The sequence below is a fragment of the Prionailurus viverrinus genome, chromosome F1 (assembly GCF_022837055.1).
Source record: "Prionailurus viverrinus isolate Anna chromosome F1, UM_Priviv_1.0, whole genome shotgun sequence".
Taxonomy (NCBI): domain Eukaryota; kingdom Metazoa; phylum Chordata; class Mammalia; order Carnivora; family Felidae; genus Prionailurus; species Prionailurus viverrinus.
In genome coordinates this window covers 62,437,960-62,459,808 of record NC_062577.1, presented here as the reverse complement: position 1 = coordinate 62,459,808, position 21,849 = coordinate 62,437,960, and the positions used below count along the sequence as shown (strand labels likewise).

The 21,849-nt window shown below is 52.4% G+C and overlaps 2 protein-coding genes and 1 non-coding gene across 3 annotated transcripts in view; all 3 read right to left on the bottom strand.

Annotated features, from left to right (window-relative positions):
- Nucleotides 1–9,303: 9,303 nt before the first annotated feature.
- Nucleotides 9,304–11,389, bottom strand: PIGM (phosphatidylinositol glycan anchor biosynthesis class M). The gene has a single exon (XM_047839607.1). It carries the CDS (start codon nt 11,269–11,271, stop codon nt 9,997–9,999), a length of 1,275 nt encoding a protein of 424 aa, XP_047695563.1. The 5' UTR covers nt 11,272–11,389; the 3' UTR covers nt 9,304–9,996.
- Nucleotides 11,390–13,267: 1,878 nt separating this feature from the next.
- LOC125155889 (small nucleolar RNA SNORA43) lies at nt 13,268–13,394 on the bottom strand. The gene has a single exon (XR_007148405.1). It is a non-coding gene; the product is annotated as a small nucleolar RNA SNORA43 (small nucleolar RNA).
- A 7,812-nt stretch (nt 13,395–21,206) lies between these two features.
- KCNJ10 (potassium inwardly rectifying channel subfamily J member 10) overlaps nt 21,207–21,849 on the bottom strand; it is an 18,175-nt gene continuing 17,532 nt past the window's right edge. Inside the window, exon 4 of the mRNA XM_047839868.1 lies at nt 21,207–21,266. Coding sequence (XP_047695824.1) covers nt 21,207–21,266 — 60 coding nt within the window. The remainder of the gene's footprint in view (nt 21,267–21,849) is intronic.

Genomic DNA, 21,849 nt, shown 5'->3' with positions numbered 1-21,849 from the left:
ATTCCAGACGAGCTGCGGACTCCGCAACCACAATGGCGAGGTGCCAGGAGGCCCCGGGGACATTAGAATGTGGAACTGGCAAGAGTCAGCGAGGAATTAGATGAGGAGGTGGGTAGTGAGCGAAGAAGGAGGAATGGGGGTGGGGGGGGCAGTATAAGCTTCTAGCTTAGGAATCTAGCTGGATCCTGAGGGCATTTGGAAATGACAGGCCCCCAGAAACTGCTCCTTTCCTACTCTGCGCCTGGAGCCACAGGCGCTGGGCAAAAAAGCCCACTCTCCTGGCTCCCCCTTGATGGAATGGGGCCCGACTCGATTCGGCCCTCCGAGGGCCGGGCGTGGTCCGCTCGGCAGCCCAGTGACAGGTGTCCCCTCTCGGGCTCCGCTCAGTTCTGGGAAGGCCCCGGAAAACGAAAGCAATGGAGAAGCATCGCTGTTCCTAGGGAGCTCACAGGCCACACGCCAGAGACCCACACATGGAGAGGCGCGGGGACGGTGCGCCCCACGCTGTGTGCACGAGAACCTCATCAGAGAACGTCTCACGAAGAAGCTCATCCGGAAAGGGGCGGCCGTGAGAGAGACAAGGGAGGAGAAGAGTGAATTGTCCGGAGTATCAACAGCTGCAAAGGCACAGCTGTGGGGTGCGGGGAGGTAGAAGGTGATGCTAGCCGCACAGGCAAGGGCCGGAGCATAAAAGGCATAGGGCGCTAAGGATTATCCAGGGGGTAATGAGCCACCGAGTGATTTTACGCAGGCAAGTTTCAGACGAAGCTCCCAGAGTTTGCCCAGTATTGGAGGAAAGCAGATAAGCCAACAAACATCTCAGTGCCTCGTGTTAAAACATAAACCAAGGCATGCCAAACGTTTTAAGAGTTTGAGTAAGGGGCGCCCTGGGTGGCTCCGTCAGGTAACCGGTGGACTTGGGCTCGGGTCACGGTCTCGCAGTCTGTGGGTTCGAGCCCCGCGTCGGGCTCTGTGCCGACGGCTCAGAACCAGGAGCCTGCTTCGGATTCTGTGTCTCCCCCTCTCTCTGCCTCTCCCCTGCTTGCACTCTGTCTGTCTCTCCACCCGCCCCCAAAATAAATAAACATAAAAAAAAGATTTTGAGTAAAAAGTAATTCCAGGCGGGCAGCGTGAAACTGGCTGAGGCACGTTCTGCCAACAGGAGCCTGGGGAGAGGCGTTCACAGACAAGAGGCAGAAACAAAGCAAGGACAGTATTTGGTTGGCTATAGCTTAAGCTGTTGCATTACTTGGAGGGGTCCCTGGGTGCCTCGGTTGAGCTTCCAACTTCGGCTCAGGTCATGATCTCACTCGGGTTCCTGAGCTCGAGCCCTGCATTAGGCTCGATGCTGGCAGCGTGGAGCCCGCTTTGGATCCTCTGTCTCCCTGGCCCTCTGCCCCTCCCCTGCTCATGCTCTTTCTCCCTAAAAATAAATCTTAAAAAAAAAAAAAACATTTTTAAAAAGCTGTTGCGTGGGGTGCCTGGGTGGCGCAGTCGGTTAAGCGTCCGACTTCAGCCAGGTCACGATCTCACGGTCCGTGAGTTCGAGCCCCGCATCGGGCTCTGGGCTGATGGCTCAGAGTCTGGAGCCTGTTTCCAATTCTGTGTCTCCCTCTCTCTCTGCCCCTCCCCCGTTCATGCTCTCTCTCTGTCCCCAAAATAAATAAACGTTGAAAAAAAAAAAAAGCTGTTGCGTTATTTGGGAAAGCCTACATGGCTGTTTGTGATCGGTCGTTCATAAGCTTTGAGTTCCTAACCTTGAGGCACTGACCAGCATAGCTTGGGGTTTGCTTAGACAGGGTATTAGAGGCACTAGAACTGGCCTCCTTGTTTTGTTTTTTTTTTTTCAACATTTATTTATTTTGGGGACAGAGAGAGACAGAGAGAGACAGAGCATGAACGGGGGAGGGGCAGAGAGAGAGGGAGACACAGAATCGGAAACAGGCTCCAGGCTCTGAGCCATCCGCCCAGAGCCTGACGCGGGGCTCGAACTCACGGACCGCGAGATCGTGACCTGGCTGAAGTCAGACGCTTAACCGACTGCGCCACCCAGGCGCCCCATGGCCTCCTTGTTTAACGAAGACTCGTATGAACCAAGCTCTGCGCCAGCCTCGTCCGACGGATGGGCCAGCAAAGCGCTCCCGACGACTCTACGGGCACTGTGCTCCAGCCAGTGTCACGTGGGGGCGTCAGCACCTTCCCAGCTGTGTCCTCTGTAAGACACGGTGAGTCTCTGGAAGCCAGGACATGTGTCGCCCTTGTACCCCCAGTCTGGCTGAGGGCCTGAATGAATGAATGACCTACCGGGCCGCTTGTTCCTGAATGTCCTGCCTTCTAAGGTCCCGCTGGCCATCTCACCGCATCTAAAGGACGCGGGCAGCCCCGAGAAGGGGGTGACTTTGGCCCCAGCGGATCCGGGTTGTGCTGCTGTCTCATGCTAACGCTGACCTTGGGCAAAGCGCCTACGTTCTGAGTCAGGGTTCTCACCCGTGAAAACGGGATTTGAAACAAAGTCCTCACATCTCAAAGCAACGTGCGAAAGAACTTCATACCACTGCTCAAACCTACGTTGTATACATCGTATATCATCCTCTCCTTTACAAATAAGCCTGTGCTCAAAAGTCGGGAAACCGTAGGCTGAGTTTAAGGCCTTGGATTACAGGCCAGCGGAAACGCCGACGTTAAAGGTGCTTGTCAACTCGCCTTCACGGTGGGCTGCTGACGACCGCAAGTGAGATCCTGGCTGTTCCTGGCGGGCTCCACTCGGTCGCACTCCCCTTCTGGCGCCTCCTTCAACAGGCCAGGCTCGCCCGTACCTCAGGGCCTTTGCCCTGCTGTTCGCTCTCTCCCGGACACCTGCATCAACAACGTCTCATCCTCACTTCCTTCAGGCCTCTGCTCGGCGGAAGCCGCCCCCAAGATGCCTTCCCTGGGGGCGCCCGGGGGGCTCGGTCGGTTGAGCGACCAACTCCGGGTTTGGGCTCAGGTCATGGTCTCACGGTCCGTGAGTTCGAGCCCCGCATCGGGCTCCGTGCTGGCAGTGTGGAGCCTGCTTGGGATTCTCTTTCCCTCTCTCTCTGCCCCTCCTGTGCTCTCTCTCAAAATAAATAAACTTAGGGGCGCCTGGGTGGCGCAGTCGGTTAAGCGTCCGACTTCAGCCAGGTCACGATCTCGCGGTCCGTGAGTTCGAGCCCCGCGTCAGGCTCTGGGCTGATGGCTCGGAGCCTGGAGCCTGTTTCCGATTCTGTCTCCCTCTCTCTCTGCCCCTCCCCCGTTCATGCTCTGTCTCTGTCCCCAAAAAAATAAACGTTGAAAAAAAAAATTTTTTTAATAAATAAATAAATACACTTAAAACGAATACTTTATTAAAAAAAAAAACCAACAAAAAGATGCCGTCCCTCAGCGCCCCGTCTACAGGAGCACCACCTCCCCTCCTCTCTGCCGCGGCTCCCCTCTTCTTAGCCCGCCTTTCTTTTCCTTCCGGTAATCCCCACAATCTTGTTTACTCCGTGGCCTCCCGTGAAAACACAAGCCCCGTGGAGAGAGTGCCTCACGTAGAGCGGCCTCCCCAACACCCAGGACGGCAGCTGGCACACAGGGGACGCTCTGCGCCTCGCGCCGGGTCGTTTGCTCAATGAAGGGCGTGGGGCGCATAAGGAAGTTTTTCGCTGTCGTCACCTGTCATCGCGTGGAATCAAGAAGGACTTGCAAAATGAAACACAGCAGAATCAGACCAGACCTGTCCTCGCCAGTGACAAGCTATTTGGCCTTGGAAAGTCACGGTTTCTGAGCGTCAATGTTCTTCCCCGTAAAAAGAGCAGTGAGCCCCTCCACTTCCCCGTGTCACAAATCACAGGACTGCTGTGGAACTTAGCGGGGTCTCACACAGCATTTTATCAGCAGGGTACGTTTCTGACTTTACCGTTAACTCTCCGGGCGCATGGACCTAGTCTTACTCGTCTATTATAGGACTCGGCACCGGCCAGGATCTATAAATAATTGTGAAAAAAATAGGGAGCAAAGGTGAAAAACTTCCTTTGAGAAATGAACCGAGCTTCAAACAGTCATGCTCCAAATGATCTTCACATAGCCACTGTGTCATTTCGTTTCCTATGGCAGACAAAACCATTGGCAATGTGTCTCAGCAGCTAGGAATATTCCGTCAGTCTGGGTTTTGTTTAGGATAAAGAATACAAACGCTTGTTTTTACTAAATGAATGGTTCTCCCGGGTCAGCACGGAAAAAGTGCTTATGCCATTCTGATGCTTCGACCCAGGCAGAAGACACGCTCCCACGACAGAGCGCCGGCCCCGTGAGTGACACCTCCACACGATGGGGTCCTAAGTGCCAACCGGGGGGCATGAGCCGAACCTCCGCTGCTTAGTCAACTGTCAAGACGGAACCAGGCCTCTGAAAATTCTGCACGTACATTTTCACATATAGCCACTGCCTTTTCAAAGAACCAGATCAACGTTAGAAGGAATGAAGTCATAGTAACGGGCAGTTTAAACAATTATTTGGTATAAGTCCAGGTTATCTTCCTATATCCATTAGACCGGGATGGTGGGGGGGAGGGGAGGAAGGCTTACCTCTAGACTCCACATTACCTCCTTCTTTTTTTTTTTTTTTTTTAATTTTTTTTTTTTTTGCAACGTTTATTTATTTTTGGGACAGAGAGAGACAGAGCATGAATGGGGGAGGGGCAGAGAGAGAGGGAGACAAAGAATCGGAAACAGGCTCCAGGCTCCGAGCCATCAGCCCAGAGCCCAACGCGGGGCTCGAACTCACGGACCGCGAGATCGTGACCTGGCTGAAGTCGGACGCTTAACCGACTGCGCCACCCAGGCGCCCCAACCTCCTTCTTTAAATGCTTGCAAACAGATGTTAAAGCTGGGGAGGCGACGTGGAATGGCTAGCTCTGTGCCAACACCGGGATAGTACTCATTTCATCCTTGCAGACGATCCTGAGCATTATGGTATCGTCCTCACTTCACAGACAGAAAGCTAGTCCGCGTAGGTAAAAGGACCTCGCCCAAGGTCACACACTGGAACTTGAACTTCAGCTGCCTGAACCTGTGTCCTCATATGCCAACCTCTCAAGTCTTGGTCATGAGTTATAAATGCATGAATCGACGCACACGGTAGAGCGAGACGAATCTCATCGTGATCCGTTACCTTCTGGAAATTACGGTCACGTAATTTCCATAGCTTGATCTACCACAGCGGGGCTAACGCTCAGTTCTGCAAGTCAGCTTTAGCCCAGGCCAGGGAGAGAAAGGGCATTATCAAGTCAGCCGTCGCAAAGCAAATAAAACCTGGTGAGAGGATTTGGATGTGGGAGGGGATTATTACATGTCTGGGATGATTAAAAAGAAGTTTGGGGCCAGCGGGAACCTCCGCCCAGGTGAGAACTGGCCCTCGAGCAGATGCCGCAAGTTTAGGAAGGACACACTGGCCGACGTTTATGACAGTTAGCGCTGAGTCCTGTTTATTTTGCGGCAATCTCCATCTCCCGGGCCTGCGCGCTCCGGGGAAAATCCAAAACATGACAGAATGGAAGAAGTAGGGCAGTCAGGCAAAACTCCCGTCAGATTCTAGCCCGGACACTTAGTGAGTCACCTAATCTTTGAGCCTCTTTGCTCATCTGTAAAACAGGAGTACGAATGCCAGCTCCAACTCCAACACCAAAGTGTTGCCGTGAAAATGAACCGAAGCCACATACGGCAGAAGGGGGATCCTGAATCGGTGGATCATGAAAAGCCACAACTTAACCATCACCACGTTGTAAAATCAGTTCATCGGTCGCCGTGGGGGAGGGGTGGATACGAGGAATCTGAACACGTATAATCTTTTATCTGAAAAACTTCTTGGAGATGATGCCTACCCTGGGTTTTCCTAGGAGGGAGACAGAAAGACGCACACCAAAGAATTATTTGTTCGACTTCGATGGGAGGTAAATTCCTTTACTTCTCACTTAGTGGTAAAGACCAGGAAAAGATCCAAAATGCGTAATTACAGGTTCTCTAGCACACTCTTCCGGAGAATCCAAGGTCTATTCTTTAAGATTAAACACAAAATAATTGGAGAAACTAGAAAACGGACAGGCTGTTAAAATGATATAACAATATTAGTTTTGTAAGAAAAGACTATTTCTAGGAGATGTGTGATGAATTTACCGGTGAAGTTCACTGATGTTTGCAACCTCATATGGTTCAGAAAAAATTATATATACAAATAAATAATAAAAATAATATGTATAGGGTGCCTGGCTGGCTCAGTTATTGAGGGTCTGACTTTTTCAGCTCAGGTCACGATCCCACGGTTGTGGGACTGAGCCCCACGTCAGGCTCTACACTGAGCATAGAGCCTGCTTAAGGTTCTCTCTCTCTGCCCCTTTTTCCCGCTTGCACTCTCTCTCCTTCTTTCTCTAAAAAAAAAAAATAAAAATAAAAATAAGGGGCGCCTGGGTGGCTCAGTCGGCTGAGCATTTGACTTCGGCTCAGGTCATGATCTCACGGTTAAGTTCAAGCCCTACATCCAGCTCTCTGCTGTGGGCACAGAGCCCACTTCGGATCCTCTGTCTCCCTCTCTGCCACTCCCCCGCTCTCTCTCAAAACTGAGCATTAATTTAAAAATAATAATAGTAATAATTTAAAAATAGTACGTGTAAATAAAGCAAATACAGCAAAACACTAATTGTTGAACTTTGATGGCAGGTTTATGGGCCGTGTTTAAAGTGTTCATAATAAAGCACTGGGGAACAAACAAAAACACGAGGTTGCATTTAGAGACTGTCCCATGTGAAATTTTCCATCTTTTCCCTTTTCCACCCACTGTACAGATGGTTGAGGCTGGGTGGTGGTGCAGAAAACTAACTGCAAGACGAGTTTTATCCAACTTTTGACACAAAGTTATGTCACAGAGTCATTCAGCCAAATGGTGAGAAGTCAGTAACTAAGATCTACGGTTTTAAGAGTCTTGTGTGGGGGCCGGGAGAATATGAGCCTTTCCAATGTACCTAATCCAGGAAATGTATCTAGAGATATTTAAGGACATTTTGAAGACAGTAAGGCAACTACTGAAGAAAATAAGCCATGTGGTCTGCTGGGTTTAGAACAGATTCTCTTAAGTACGGTGCCTCATATGCTAATAATTAGCGCTTATCTATAAATGGGTACATTGATCTTAAGGTACATTGATCATTAGAACAAAAAGAATTGTGTAGGAAATAAGGCAAAGTCCTATACGATTTTAAGGTGTTCTTAAAGGACTACTAAAGACACCAAAAAGACTGCAAGTGAAAAGAAGACAAGAAGAGATTTTATAAAACCAGAAAGAAAAATGAAAAAAATGAAAACCCTCAAGAGACAAAATAAAATCACTTCATGAATTTATAAATGGTTTGCAGCCTACGAGCTGCAAAACAGCCTCTACATCTTTTGAGAAATGCCCACAGTTCTTTGGGAGAGAATGTCCCCCCAGGGCAGGTTCCACACTTGAAGCTCTGTCCAAAGATCCCAGCAGAACTCCACCGACTTCTAAGAATATCAGACACTCTGAGAATGTTAAGGGAATGATCTAAGACATGGAAAACGTTTAAAGTCTTAGATTAGAGGCAACTGTCGAGGTTTCACAGTGAAAGACTGACCTATTTATGATGTGAACATCCGTGTGATGGGAGTGTTACTCAGCAACTTCAATGTAAGTACAGAGTAAGCCGCGACAAAAACAGAATATTAAAACAAATTGGGAAGTTAATAAGTGAATATACTTATGACAATCTAAAAAACAGTCTGGAATACCAAAAAGACAATTATATTGGGATACTGGAATTCCATGTTTCCCACCCCTTTCCCACCCAGTTCTACCAAAAAAATAATTGTTTTTTTTTTACATTTATTTTTATTTTTGAGACACAGACTGAGACAAAGCGTGAGCAGGGGAGGGGCAGAGAGAGAAGGAGACACAGAATCCGAAGCAGGCTCCAGGCTCTGAGCAAGCAGTCAGCACAGAGCCTGGTGCGGGGCTCAAACCCACAAACTGTGAGATCATGACCTGAGCCGAAGTCGGAAGCTCAACCGACTGAGCCACCCAGGTGCCTCTCTACCAAAAAAAAAAATTTAATTATTATTACAAAAGAATGAAAAAAAAAAAGGATAAAAAAGTCATGGCTGGAAGGCAACTGATGAAACAATCACATACGAAGAGTACTCAAGGTAAGACCTAACATGGGATATGAGACTAGATGCTCTAAGAACGGTCACCATCTCCAACAATTAATGGTCTCTGCTATTTTCACTGAACAACAACCCACGCAAAACCACCCATTCTTCCCCTCCTTCTAATGGCAGGTCCCAAAACACATCCATCAAAGAAGTGCTCCCAGTAACAGCATTCTTGTTTATGACCAGCCTGCAGACATTACTCTCAAAGTCTCTTTTTGGCCGGAACTGATATGAAATATACTACTTCTCTAAAGTTGTGGGCTGTGTGTGTGTGTGTTTTACTATGAAAGAACAATGTCACTTAATTACTCATCTTTTAAAACCACAAAAGCAAACTCCTACATTTTAGCTTCTTGGGGAGTCCCCAACCTAGATGGGGACTAAAAAAAATTTTAGGTTGCTTGTTTGAAACTCAGAAAACATTTTTTCCTAGAAATATGATAGTAATAAGGGAAATGGGTCTGCCCAGCAAAGCCTCAGGTCCACAGTCTCTCCCTCAATTTCCTGGTCTGAAGACTAATGATGCTTCTTAACGCTTTCCAGAGCCTCCCACACAGGTCTCCCATTTCCATCATAGAATTTTCTTCAGAGGGGTATTTTTAAGCTGGAAAACACTTTACTAACAATGTAATTTTTTTATCACTTAAAATCTACTACTTTGCATTTTCGCAACACAGATGACACAAGATTCACTTAAATTCCAGACGAAAAATACTTTTAAGCAATCAGAAAATTAGGGGCGCCCGGGGGGCTCAGTCAGGTTAAGTGTCCAACTTCGGCTCAGGTCATGATCTCACGGTTCATGGGTTCGAGCCCCAAGTAGGGCTCTGTGCTGACAGCTCAGAGTCTGGAGCCTGCTTCGGATTCTGTGTCTCCCTCTCTCTCTGCCCCTCCCCTGCTAGCGTTCTGTCTCTCTGTCTCTCAGAAATAAATAAACATTAAAAAAAAATGAAAACTAGAAAAAAAAGCAATCAGAAAATTAAAAACAAAGGGGTATAAAAGAACACTAAAATGTCCTTAATAGTTTGTGGACGTCAAACATCAAAAGCAAGATGCTATTTTAAAATAACGTGATGACTTCAGTTTAAAGATGGGTGAATTTTAATTTAATCCTTTCTGCATAAAACCAAATGGTAGTGTAATACCATGAGACTAAGTGCTGAAAAACTAAGTAATGAAACAGATACATGAAACATGATTACAGTTTAAATTCTTTGGGCTCTTTTCTAAGCCCCCACTTTCAATACAGAATGAACTTTCCCAACCTAAGCACAAGAGTTAATATTTACCACTTTACATCTAAAAGCTGTACTTTAGGAACATTCCGCGAGTTTTCACAGCTATTGGGAAAGCTTTCAAAAGAAAAAGTGGGGGGTTGAAAAAGACAGCTTTAGACTCTGCAGCATAGTGTAGCTGGTACGAATACTGGCTTAGACCCCGGGACTGACTACATTCCTCTATTTTTCTTCAAAAACCTTTTGGCATCTGATAGTTTCATCAGCCTTCCGGTGTTGAAACAAGTAACCTTTCCTTCCCATCGTGTTCCCGATGAATGAGGCCTAAGATTTCCTAGAGGTGGACCTCAATTATTGAGTCCCCTTTATATACAAGGCAACCATTCGTTTTAATCTCCCTTGGGGCCGGGATTCATGCTCCCAACTGAACTTTCACCAGCGTGCACAGGATGTTCAAAAATGTCTCCAAAGCTCTCTTCTGGCCCACTGGGCACCATCAGAATGTACTAGGAGTGGCCGAAGAACGGGAGCCCGAATTAGTCATATTTGATTCTCTCCGCCAGGGGTTCCTGCTTGTAATGGGAAATAATTTGAATTAGGATGGAACAGTTGATAAGAAGGAAGAACAAACCAGCTAACCAGATAAACAGAAAGGTGTTCTTTCCCTGAAACTCCAGGAGGTACGCGGGAGCCAGCCAGAGGGCCTGCCCGATGAACCACAGCATCAGGAGAACCACGGCGCGTTTCCACCGCATCCTCACCAGCGGCATCACCAGGGGCAGCAGGCAGAGGTACCAAAGAAAGTACTGGGAGGTGCAGACTTTGTTAAAAGTCACGAAGATGGCCGTGTGCAGGAAACAGCAGAAGACGAGGTCCCTGTAGTAGGCGAACGACACGGCCGACAGCAGGAGGAACTGCGGCAGGAAGGCGGCGAGGCCCAGGGAGAAGCTCCACGGGCTCTCCGCGGTCAAGTACAGCATGTAGAAGTAGGGCGAGAAGTTGTGCCGGATGTCCCGCCTCGTCAGGTGGTACAGGTAGGTGTGCTCCAGAAACTCCCAGCCGTATTTCTGGTAGAAGCCGAAGCTCAGGGCGAAAAACGTGAGCCCGGCGACGGCGACGAAGAGCAGCACGGCCCGACTGCACAGCCTCTTGAGGAATCCGTACAGGCGGGCCTGGAAGGGGCAGCGGGGCCGGCCGGGGTCGCCGGGGTGGCCGCCGCGTTCCGGGAGCAAGTGCAGGGCGATGGGCAGGATGTAGGTCACCGGGTACATCTTCATGTGCACGGCGAGGCCGTACGACACCGCGGCGCACGCCACCTGCCTCCTCGCGAGCAGGTACAGCGTCGCCAGCACCAGCGCCGCGACCATCGAGTCGGCGTTGCCGCGGCTGGACACCGCCATGGGCAGCGGGTTAAGGAGCCAGAAGACACAGTAGCCGCAAGCCCGGCGCCGGCCCAGCCCCTTGAAGAGCAGCAGGCGGTAGAGGAGGAAGGCGGTGAGCAGGTCGCAGCTGATGAACAGAAACTTCCCGAAGAGCTCGCACAGGTACACGTTGGGCGTGAGCAGCCAGCCCAGCAGCGGGGTGTAGCGGTACGTGGCCCGCAGGTACGGGGAGCGCCCCTCGGTGACGAAGCGCGCGGCGTCCGTGAACACCCGGTAGTCGACGTCCGTGTACCGCACGAGCAGCGTCCGGTCCTGGAAGACGCCGTAGAAAACCAGGGCCACCCGGGCGAGGAAGGCCACGCCGAAGACGCCGGCGGGCGGCACCCGCAGGCCCAGGAACCACTCTCCCCAGGGCTTGGTGGGGGCCATGACCGCGCGGCGCCTCAGCCGCTCAGCCCCAGCGCCGAGCTGCCTTCGAACGCCCGCCCTTCGCTCGCGGGCGCATCTCCCACCCGCCGGCCGCCAACCGAAACCTCGGCCGGGCGGTCGCTTCCGGCAGGAGGCCCCGCCCCCGCCCCGCTTCCGGTCGGAGGCGCCGCGCCGCGCTCTCAGTGGCCCTGCCGAGCGTGCCTTCCTCTGGATTGGCTGTGTCGCTGCCGCGCCTTCCCTCGGCGGGGGCGGGACTTCCGGTCCTTGAGGGAGGCGTGGTGCCCTGGCTCCCGGAGGGCGGCCGGCGTGGTCCCGGAGTCGCGGCGGCTTAGCTCTGCGCGTGCCGCCTGTTCCCCCGCCGCATCTCCGGTCAGCGGAGACGGAGCCTGGGACGGGACGAACTTCGGGCCGCGTCCCCCGGGCCGGAGACCCGCGGATGAAGGGAAGATGACCCGCGATCGCTTGCCGGGCGTCCCTCCGCCAGCCCGCCGGGAACCGGGGCGTGTGGGCCGGGCCCAGCGTGCGTGCCCCGTGAGTACTCGGGACGCGCCTATATGTTGAAACTATGCCTCGTGTGCCCGGACTGGAACCGAACTGGACCGCTGCTGTTTTGTCCGGCAGCCCTGGGTGGGAGGGAGCGGGGAAGGTGTCCCCGGGTCTCGCCGCTGCGGAGTTGGCCCTTCCTTGTGTCAAGGTGGCCTTCCCGTCCCCAGCCAGCAATTCGACCCTTCCGGCCTTAAAAAGCACGTCCTGGCTCTCAGATTATGGTTTCATCCGCAGTGTGACGTAGTTGCCTCCTCTCCGCCGAGGGTGGACGGACTGGGGTGCAGGGGCCTCTAAGCTCTAGGTCGTTCCCGCACGAGACCCTGCCTGCTAACCTAAGCCCTGGCCGGTGCCTGCCATCCCCGGTGCTCCGGCCCTCTCATATGGAATGACCAGTCTCTGTTAACAGCATTTGTCGCACTGCCTTGTGATACCCGAGTTTTTGTTCGTCCCGCTTCCCTCGTTTTCCGTCGGGACGCCTTGAGTTCTTTGAGAACAGAGACTATCTTGTTCTTTTTCTGTGCCTCAGCGCCTAACACATTAGCAGGCTGGTAGTAGGCATTCTGTACAAGTTGGATTGATTTTGGACGTTCCTCTTTTTTTTTTTTTTTTAATCTAAAATTTTTATTTTTTTTTTTAAATTTTTTTTTTTCAACGTTTATTTATTTTTGGGACAGAGAGAGACAGAGCATGAACGGGGCAGGGGCAGAGAGAGAGGGAGACACAGAATCGGAAACAGGCTCCAGGCTCTGAGCCATCAGCCCAGAGCCCAACGCGGGGCTCGAACTCACGGGCCGCGAGATCGTGACCTGGCTGAAGTCGGACGATAAAATTTTTATTTTTTTAGCCGTCGTCACACCCGCTACCCGCAGTGGGGTTACCAAAACCAACCCCTCTCCACTCTCCAGTGCCCTGGTTTAGAGGGCTGCTTATAGGGTTAGAGTTAGCCCACTGCTGGCTGCCCGTCGCCCCATCATGTCTCCTTGGCAGGACAAAGCCAGGTGTGGCCCTCTGCTGTCTCTCTCCTTCCCAGCCTGCCTCCTGTTCAGCTAAGAGTTCTCTGTTTGTCTCAAGTGTCCTTAGAGCAGGGTGTGTGGGCACAGGGCCTGGAAGCCCCCGCAGGGAGCAACGGCAGGACACAGGCCACTCATAGCAGCCAGGGGTACACAACACACTTGCCCGGACTTCCAGAGAGCCCTACCCCAGACAGACCTACAGAATGAGCGCTTCCACGAGGGAGACCCTCTTCCCGGTCAGTCCCGTTGTGCCAGAGGCCGGTCACATGCTCATCTGTCTGCACATCTCCTGTAACCCCCATGACAAGTCTCCTTTTATGGACAAAGAACCTGAAAACCAAAGCGGTTAGTGCCTTGCTCGGCGTTCCCAGCTAGAAGCCCAAAGGTAGGTCTCACTGCCACGTACACATAAAAACTGCCTCCGCGGCAGCTGTGGGGCACGTGGGGCTACAGACCGTGCTTAGTGCTCACTGTTGCGAGCACTGAGCGTGGAAACAGCCATTTCCTCTTTGCCCCAACGTCACAGGTGCGGCAGAACAGCAGGTCCGGCACCTGCAGGGCAATCTGGATCATCCTCTGACCAGAGTCCCTCTAGGGTGGCGTCCTCGGAGGACTCCCTGCTCCCAGCCCTTTTCTCTCTCTGATGTCCTTCACCTGTCTCAGCCTCTGCCCCCTTCCTCCCCGGCCCCCCCCTCCCCCAACCGTGCTCCCCTGAATTTCTCACCAGGGACTCCAGCCCATTAGCTCTTTCCCTTCTTGGACACTCAACTGCACTTAGTCTGCAGAACCACCGGATGTCCTCATGTATTTCAGGTTCTGTTCGTAACCTTTCAATGAGATTGTTGGGTTTCTGAGGTTAGGGATGATATCTTATCCTTAGTTTCTTTTCAGTCACTCATAATTGACTGCCATGTTAGGCACATTAGAAATGTCGGGCAGATATTGACTTACAGGTTTTACAGAGTAGGTGAGGCCATTCAGCCTCAGCGTGCAGCTCCCAGGACTGCTCTCCCTTGCCCCGTTCATCCATCACGCAATTTACATTTATCCTGTGGATGCACCGTATTAATCGTATTAACACTCCATATCTATATCCCGATACCTTTTTCTCCTTTTGTGTGCCTCGGTGTAATGACGTGCCTTATGTGGATAGTTCCTTTTAACTGTCGTTTTGGTACCGTGGCTGCGTCTGTAAGGACAGCGCATCACCCTGCTGGTGATGGTGGTGACGATGACTTCAGACAGCCGGCTTTGTTGAGGCCCGGTTTGCAGTGTGTCAGGCATCGTGCTCGACACTTACCACGCAAGGCGGATACCCTGCCTTCCCAAAGGAAGAAAGCAGGACTTAACGGAGGTCAAGTAATTTTTTCCTAAGTCACATCATGACCTAAAGGCAGAGCTGGAAAGCAAAAGCAATTCTATCTGGCTCAGATCTTTTTTTTTTTTTTTTTTAATGTTTATTGATTCTTGAGAGAGAGAGAGAGAGATTGAGCAGGGAGGGGCAGAGCCAGAGAGGGACACAGAATCCAAAGCAGGCTCCAGGCTCTGCACTGTCAGCACAGAGCCCGATGTGGGGCTCCAACTCCTGAGCCGTGAGATCATGACCTGAGCCAAAGTCGGACGCTTAACCGAGCCACCCAGCCACCCCTGGCTCAGGTCATTTCTAACTACCGTGTGGCTAACCTGCAAATAAAATGTTGCTGGTGCATTCTGATCTCCCTCTCTGCCTCCTCTCATTGGTCTCTTGTATGCATCGTTCTCGTATTTACTCTCACTGTGATCCTTGCTCTGATGATTCTTCTCATCTGCCAGTGGTACATAAGTGAGGCTTAGTCCCAGAAAGTTAGGGGAGGTGGATGTCTGAGGATTAACTCAGGGTCCCTCTGGCGCAGTTGGTTTAGTAGTGTGGCAGAAAGGCCCCAACCATCTGACCCTCTAGAGCTTATTTATTAATAGGTGGGAGGCACCATATTGGACAGATAAGGAAACAAGAAACAGCTAACCAAAAGAAACTCAGCTTGGAGCACTGCAGTCAAAGGGCAGAGATACAGACAGTAGTTGAGGGACTGAAGAAGGGACTGGAGTTCAGGCAAATAAATTGGACGGGGAGGTCCAACTTCTGTTCCTTGCTTCTAGGTGGGACAGAACCACAGGCTTGAAGGGGCCCATACCGAGCTTTTGGCATTGGGCTTAGGGATTCTATTTGTCACCTCCTCCTGGAAGAGCTACCATTTTTTCAAAGCTCACGTGTGGATTACCTCTTGAGCAATTACTTAACACTTCCCCCTTTCACTGTCTGCCTCTAGGCTCTCACCCTTTTAGAGCCCGTGGCTAGGGAAAGCACGCAAGTGCGTAGCTTGTCCCTAGCTAGCCTCCTCGGCCGGTGCCTTGACCTTGGTCATCATACTGTCTTGCTCTCATTACCTTTCCAGGTCTACGCTCCATCTTTTCTGCCCTGTTCTGGGCAGCGTCATGCGGCCTTCCCTGCCCTCTGGCTCCCCATCAGAATAGGCCAGTGGGGGGGACTAGCAGATCTTTGGCAGTGGCTGAGTTCGGCTGCCTGAGACCCTGACTTCCACTGGAGCTACTCCAGCCCCCTCCCTTTGGCTCCAACTCTCACCAGGTTCCAGTAACCTTCCGGGCAGGTTTAAGACTGCTAAAGGCTTCCTGCTGTCGGGAGTCCCTGGGTGCCTCACCAGCCCTTGTTGGTTTATTAGCCCTGCCCACACCTTTGTAAAAATCCCTTCACTGAGTCCTCTCCATATTAGCCCTTGGAGTGCACCATCTGGTTTCCGCTGGAATACTGATCGATTCAGTCACTCTTTTGCATGGATCTTGCTTATATTTTCCTGCTTTGTCATTTCTTTTTGATCGATTCCTAATTCTTTTCAGGCTCAGCCTCCTGTACCTTAGTCCAGACCTCCAACAACTCCACTTAATCATACGTCCTGACCACCTACACTGTGGTGCTTACCTTCCCCCCCCCCCCGCCCCTCCCCCCAAGCTTTTGTAGGTCTTTTAACTGGTTTAGTGTCTCCTGTCTCTCAATTCTGCTGCTAGGCTGATAGCCATAAACAGCACTTTAATTAGATCCTTTCCTTCCTCAAACATTTTCAATGGCTCCCAACTGCCTACAGAAAAAAATAATGGGCCATTTAACGTGCCATTCGGTCCCTCCATTACCCTACCTTGCCATCTATTCACCTATAAAGCCCTCTGTTGCGGCTTTATTACCCATCCCTTACTTAAGCCTTGTGCTTTCTTCCTGCCATGCTTTTGCTCATGCTGTTCCATCTACAAAGGGCCGAATTTCTTTTCACTTACTTCACTACTGTTGGTCCTTGGATGCCGGATTCCAACCTCTACTCCTATGTCAACTCTCCCTAGACCTAAACTAGTGGAAATGATCTCTCGTTGCAGAACAGTAGAGTTTAGTGTCTGTTCTATTTTTGGTTTGTAATCAGTTCATTGCGTCTTGCCTTAGGAGATCTGCTACCTAAGCCTTCTGTGGGCGTTTAACAGACGTGTGAGCTCCACTGTATACTAGCGGTGTGAACTCCAGGCAAGTCCCTTCCCTCCCTCTTCCCTTCTTCTTGAGTATCATACATGCAGGTCCTGGGCTAAGTGCCAGCCGTGCCCGTGACCCAACCCTGACATGAGTCCCATTCACATGGCACTTAAAGTCTGGTGAGCAAGACCGACATCAGTGAGATCCATTCACAGGTGAAGTTGCCACTCTGACAAGCGCTATGAAGGGGGGGTATGTGGCGAAGCCATAGCTTTTTTTTTTTTTTTTTTTTTTAATGTTCATTTATTTCTGAGACAGAGACAGAGCATGAGCAAGGGAGGGGCGGAGAGAGGGAGGGAGACACAGAATCCGAAGCAGGCTCCAGGCCCCGAGCCGTCCGCACAGAGCCCGACGCGGGCCTCGAACTCACACACCGCGAGATCGTGACCTGAGCCGAAGTCGGCCGCTCAACCGACGGAGCCCCCCGGGCGCCCCAAGCCATAGCTTTTAACAGGCGTTTTTGTCTGAGAAGGGCGTCGTAAGAGTTAGCAAGGCTTGGGGTTGGCGGACAGGAGGGAGTTGCGCAGGAGAGCAGAGCAAAGCCCAGTGAGGCCGTTCCGTCCCTCATGGCAGGTGTCATGTCTTCTATCCCTGTTCCTCGAATGGTACTCTTACCATCCACATAAGAGGAACCCAGCATTTGCTGATGTTTCTTGAACGTTCCGTCAAATGTGTTCTAGCCAGACTTCGTAGATTGTTGTCATCCCTTGCCTGGTGCTTGTCCCTGTGAAGTATTGTTTGTCCCCCGAGGTCTCACTCTCTAGCTCGTGTTGTGAATGGCATACCTGGTCCTTGGCGGATGCTACCTGCCATTGGCCTCGGTGCCCGTGACTTGTTGCTCTGTCTTGTTTTCCACACAAGTCTGCAAGTTTCTTCAAAGTTTGAGGGACTGGATGTTTCGTACATCCTCCGTCTCCCGTGTCTTACGACTGGCTCGTCCCTAAACTAGTGTTGCCGAAATGTCGTGGGTAAAACATCTGTTGACGATGATACGAGACCCGTATTCTCCCTCCTCCTCCCTCTGTCCTTCATTTCTAGGGAACAGGAGTCAGTGACTCCGGGATGTGTTACTTCTTTTTTTTTTTTTTTTTTTTTTTTAAATTTTTTTTTTTTTTTCAACGTTTATTTATTTTTGGGACAGAGAGAGACAGAGCATGAACGGGGGGAGGGGCAGAGAGAGAGGGAGACACAGAATCGGAAACAGGCTCCAGGCTTTGAGCCATCAGCCCAGAGCCCGACGCGGGGCTCGAACTCCCGGACCGCGAGATCGTGACCTGAGCTGAAGTCGGACGCTAACCGACTGCGCCACCCAGGCGCCCCAGGGATGTGTTACTTCTTGTCAGAGAGGGTTCGGGGACCGGGGACCGACAACCAGATCTTTTTCGGGTGAGTGCTGGGTAAGCGTGGAAGAGAAACCCATTTCTCTGAGTGTCGGGGCAAGATGCCACAGTTAAGTGAACGGGCTTGGAGAGCCTCGAGGATGTGTGAGGAGTGCGTGCACACGGTGGCATGGAAGGGAAATCGGGCGCGTGAATCTCCGGCTGGAAGGGCACAGTGCCCGGGACCCAAAGCACCTGGGCTTTCCCGGACTGAGCTGAGCCAATATCCAGATTTCTGGGTCTTTAAAAAAAAACAAACAAAATCGAGTGTGAAAGGGATTTGCTAAACTAAAGGCCCCCAAGGTTGATGAGGTTGATGAAGGGAGCTCCCGGAAGGAGGGAGGGAGGTGGGAATGGGGCGGGGGCCTGGCCATGTGCTCCCTTCTTCCCTCCCCGCCCTCACTCCACCCTCCCTTCCCTCAGGCCTGTGAGTTCCGGCCGTACTAGGATTGGCTTTCGACTTAGAGCAGAGATTCGTCCCATTTTGTTTAGCAGCATGTTGTGAACAGACTAAAATAAAATAAGCCAAAGAAGCTCACGTCTTTTTTAACCAGGTAAAAAGAGCTGGTTTCGTCTGAACGCGTGGGAACGGAAAAGCCGTCCTGGACACGTGTGCTTCGGCAGAACCGGCCGATCCGAAGCCCACGGGCCGTGCGGACGCTACAGCCCGGGCGGTGGGTTTTTCTTACAGAGACACTAGGTTAACCGGCGCGGGGAGGACCCGGTAGCAGCCGAGGGGAGGGGGCAGCGTCCCCGACTTGCAGCAGCGGTGTGAGGACTGCCTGCCCCTCCCTGCTGGGGCCTCACAGAGAAATCTTTGCACGGCCTTCTTAGCTGGCAGGGGTGGGCCGTGGCTAACGAGGTGAAGCACAGAGTCAGGATTTCAGAAGCCTCCCGTGGGACTGCACCCTCCCCTGGGGCGGGTGGCCCCACTCCCCTTTTCACCCCGCCCTCCCCGGTGCCGGTGCCGGTGTAGGACTCCCGCATAGACAGTGTCGGGGCCGGATGCAGCCAGGGCCAGGGCTGGGGCTCTGCCTCGGGCTCGTCCGCAGCCAACACCTGTGCAGTCCCGGCGTTTGGAGTCTAGGGTAGGGACGTCCCCATCCGTGCCTCCCACCCCCCCGGGGGGTCAGCTGCTGGTGTGACAGCCCCCCCACCCCGCCCGCGCGCCACGGGGCTGGGGCTGCAGTCCCCCCCCCCCCCCCCCCCCCCCCCCCCCCGCCCCTGTAGAAGAAGGAAATACAGCGGACTTCAAGACCAGGAAACAGAAGGTGCTTTTTTATTTTAAAACCAAAAAAAAAAAAAAAGTGCTACAGTGACGGGACACTGCCGGGGCGGAGCGCGCAGCGTAAGTGGACTCTAGACGCCCGTGGCCCAAGCGTCTTCCCCCCGTGTCCTCCTGTCCCCCTCCTCCCGGGCCTCAGCACGCAGGGGTTGTCAGCAGCCTCACGGGCGTCTGAAGAGCGGCTTCCACGCCTCCTCTCTCCGTCCTCCAAACCTGAAAGCCTCATCAGCTGTCTCCGCACGGAGACCAGGATCACTGGGCAGAAAGTCTGGAAACCCTGGGGAGCCCCCCCCCCCCCCCCCCGACCCAGAGCAACAGAACTGCCCCCGTGCTAAGATCTCCTTTGTGTACATTCAGTATATTGGTCCTATAAACATCTATATACATACATCTGCCTACATACATATATTAATCTCTGTCGCTTTCTCCTTAGGTAAACCTTCCATTTGTACCATGTGCTACTTCCCAAGCCTCCGCCTACGACTCGTCCACTAGTCCAAGGAGACTCCCGGCTTCGTGATTTCACCAGGTCCCCTCAGCACCCCCCTCTGTCTCCGTCACACCCTGAGTACCCTCCCTGTCGCTTGTGTTGCCCGTCTGGAATCGCCCGGTTAACATGGGTGCCCAGTGCTCTCCTGACATCCCAAGTCCATGGTTGCCGTGGTCAGGGACCCACTGCTCACCAGACGTGGCTGTTTATAAAGCTTGTCCGACAGCCGGAGAAAGGATTTCAGCTCCGAGGAAGAGGGGGGGTGATACAAAGAGCCGGTTAGGGTTGGGGGGGAAGCGCTGTCCTCCAGGGAGGCTCATGGCTGAGGAAGCAGGTTGTGTTAAAAGGACAGTATGATTTAAAGTGCAGCTTAGAGCAAAGTCTGGGGTCTGGGAGGAGAATCAAAAAGGTTCAAGGCAGAACATGTCCTTATTTTGTTATGCAAGATCTGAGTCTGGGGGCCTAGAGTAGACAGCGGGGCACTCGGGAGAGAGGATTTCCCTCAGGAGGGACACAGCCGTGCACAGAAGAAACTAGCACAGGATGGCTTGCTGATGAAGAAGGTACACGCGCGCACACACACACGCACACACTCTCCAGTGTTTTGGGCCCTTACACACAGGAAAGAAATCAGGTAAGTCTACGTTGAATAAAGTCGAGAGCCCAGAAACTGGCTCTTTGCCTTTTCTGTTCTCTGTATCAGATTTTCAAAGTGTTTCTGGTTCTCGTTTTCTTGAGAGCTAGGGAGCGTTGGTGGGGTTTACGGTCAGGGAAGAACGAAGGGTCTTCAGTTTCAAAATGGAGTTGAGTTCAAGGAGAGCTGCGTAGAAGAGGGCCTGGTGCAGTCGCGTTGAGCCGTGACCACAGGTCCAGCCTCAGAACTGTGCGTTTCTCCGAAGCTCGGCACGCAGACGCGTGTCCACGGCCTGTGCGAGTGTTGGAGCTCGTAACGGTTGGCTGAGTCCACCTTAAACTGCCACTGCATTCGCACAAGGACTCTATTGCCAAGCCACCGTGGGGGCACGGGGGCAGTTCCTTGGCACCTAAATGAGACCAGGAGGCACTCTTGGGGTTTGGGGCTTTAGAGAACGTTCTGGTGCCCAAACGCCCTTCTTGGCCCCTCCCACAGTCCCCACCAGGGAACAAGGACTGGCCTGAGGTTGATCTAAAGCGTACCCTTTAACTTCTTCCTCTTCACGGCAGAGGGGAGTGGAGATGGGACCGGTGCCCCACTTTGCCCAAGTCTCGGGAATGGCTCAGGGAGACCCCGGTGGTTGGGTCAGGAAGTATAGTCTCCCTCCCTCCCAGCACTGCCTAGTGAACAGCTGACACTTCAGAAGGGTGACAGGGAGAATGGTGTCCACCAGCCAGAGTTCTGCCCCAGCCCAAACCCTAATAAAGCGCCCCCAATTCCCAGAGGCTTACCACACAGCAGTCTGGAGGTCTGAGAATGTACTCATCCTGCATGGTAGGGTTAATGTCGCTTTCCTTGGGAATCTGTGCCCTGTAAGTACTGGAACACCATTTCCAGACCTTTCCGTGGGGTTGGGAACATACCGGCAAGGGCCATCCATCCACGGGTCACAGGAGACAGATCCCCCCAGGGCTGTCTGGAGGATAGGGTCAGGGCTTTGGACTAGGGCTCTGCATCTCGTCACTCCACACCGAAGGAAGGGTTCAGATTCCGGGATGGGCGCACGTCGACCTCTATTCTCTGAGAGAAGAGGCGGCTTTGTAGAAAACTGAGTATCCTAAGACAGGGTCCACTGGAGAAGATAGAAAGAGGAAAACGGGGGGTGAACCAAGGTTCTAGTCAGAATGTGCCAGCAGAAATTACGCTATGAGAGACCCTGACTCCTTTCAACAGGGGTTGGTAGAGAACCCAGGATCAATTAATTCCGGATTCCCGTATTTCTGAGGGCGGGGACTCCAAAACAACCATCAGAGTCTTGCCTTAGGGAACTAGCTGGGTGGGAAATAGAGGCGGGTGGGGCTCCGCCCCAGGTCACCAAACTTCACGGCGGGGGGGGGGGGGGGGGGGGGGCGGGGGGAGTCTATCCATCCAACTGCGTGGTCCAACTGATGTGGGTCTCCAAGCATGGCTGATGCGTTCTGAGCCACTTCAGCCTTAATCTTCCCTCTCCTTCCCCCATCCTTGTGTCGGGGAGTTGCGTGTCTTGGGGACGGGTGGGGTGGGCTGAAGGGGACGATGGAAGGAAAGCTCGGACTCCAGTTGGCCTCGCCTACCCACAGGCCGCCAGGTTAAAGCGGAGGAGTGGGGAATGGGTGCTTCCGGG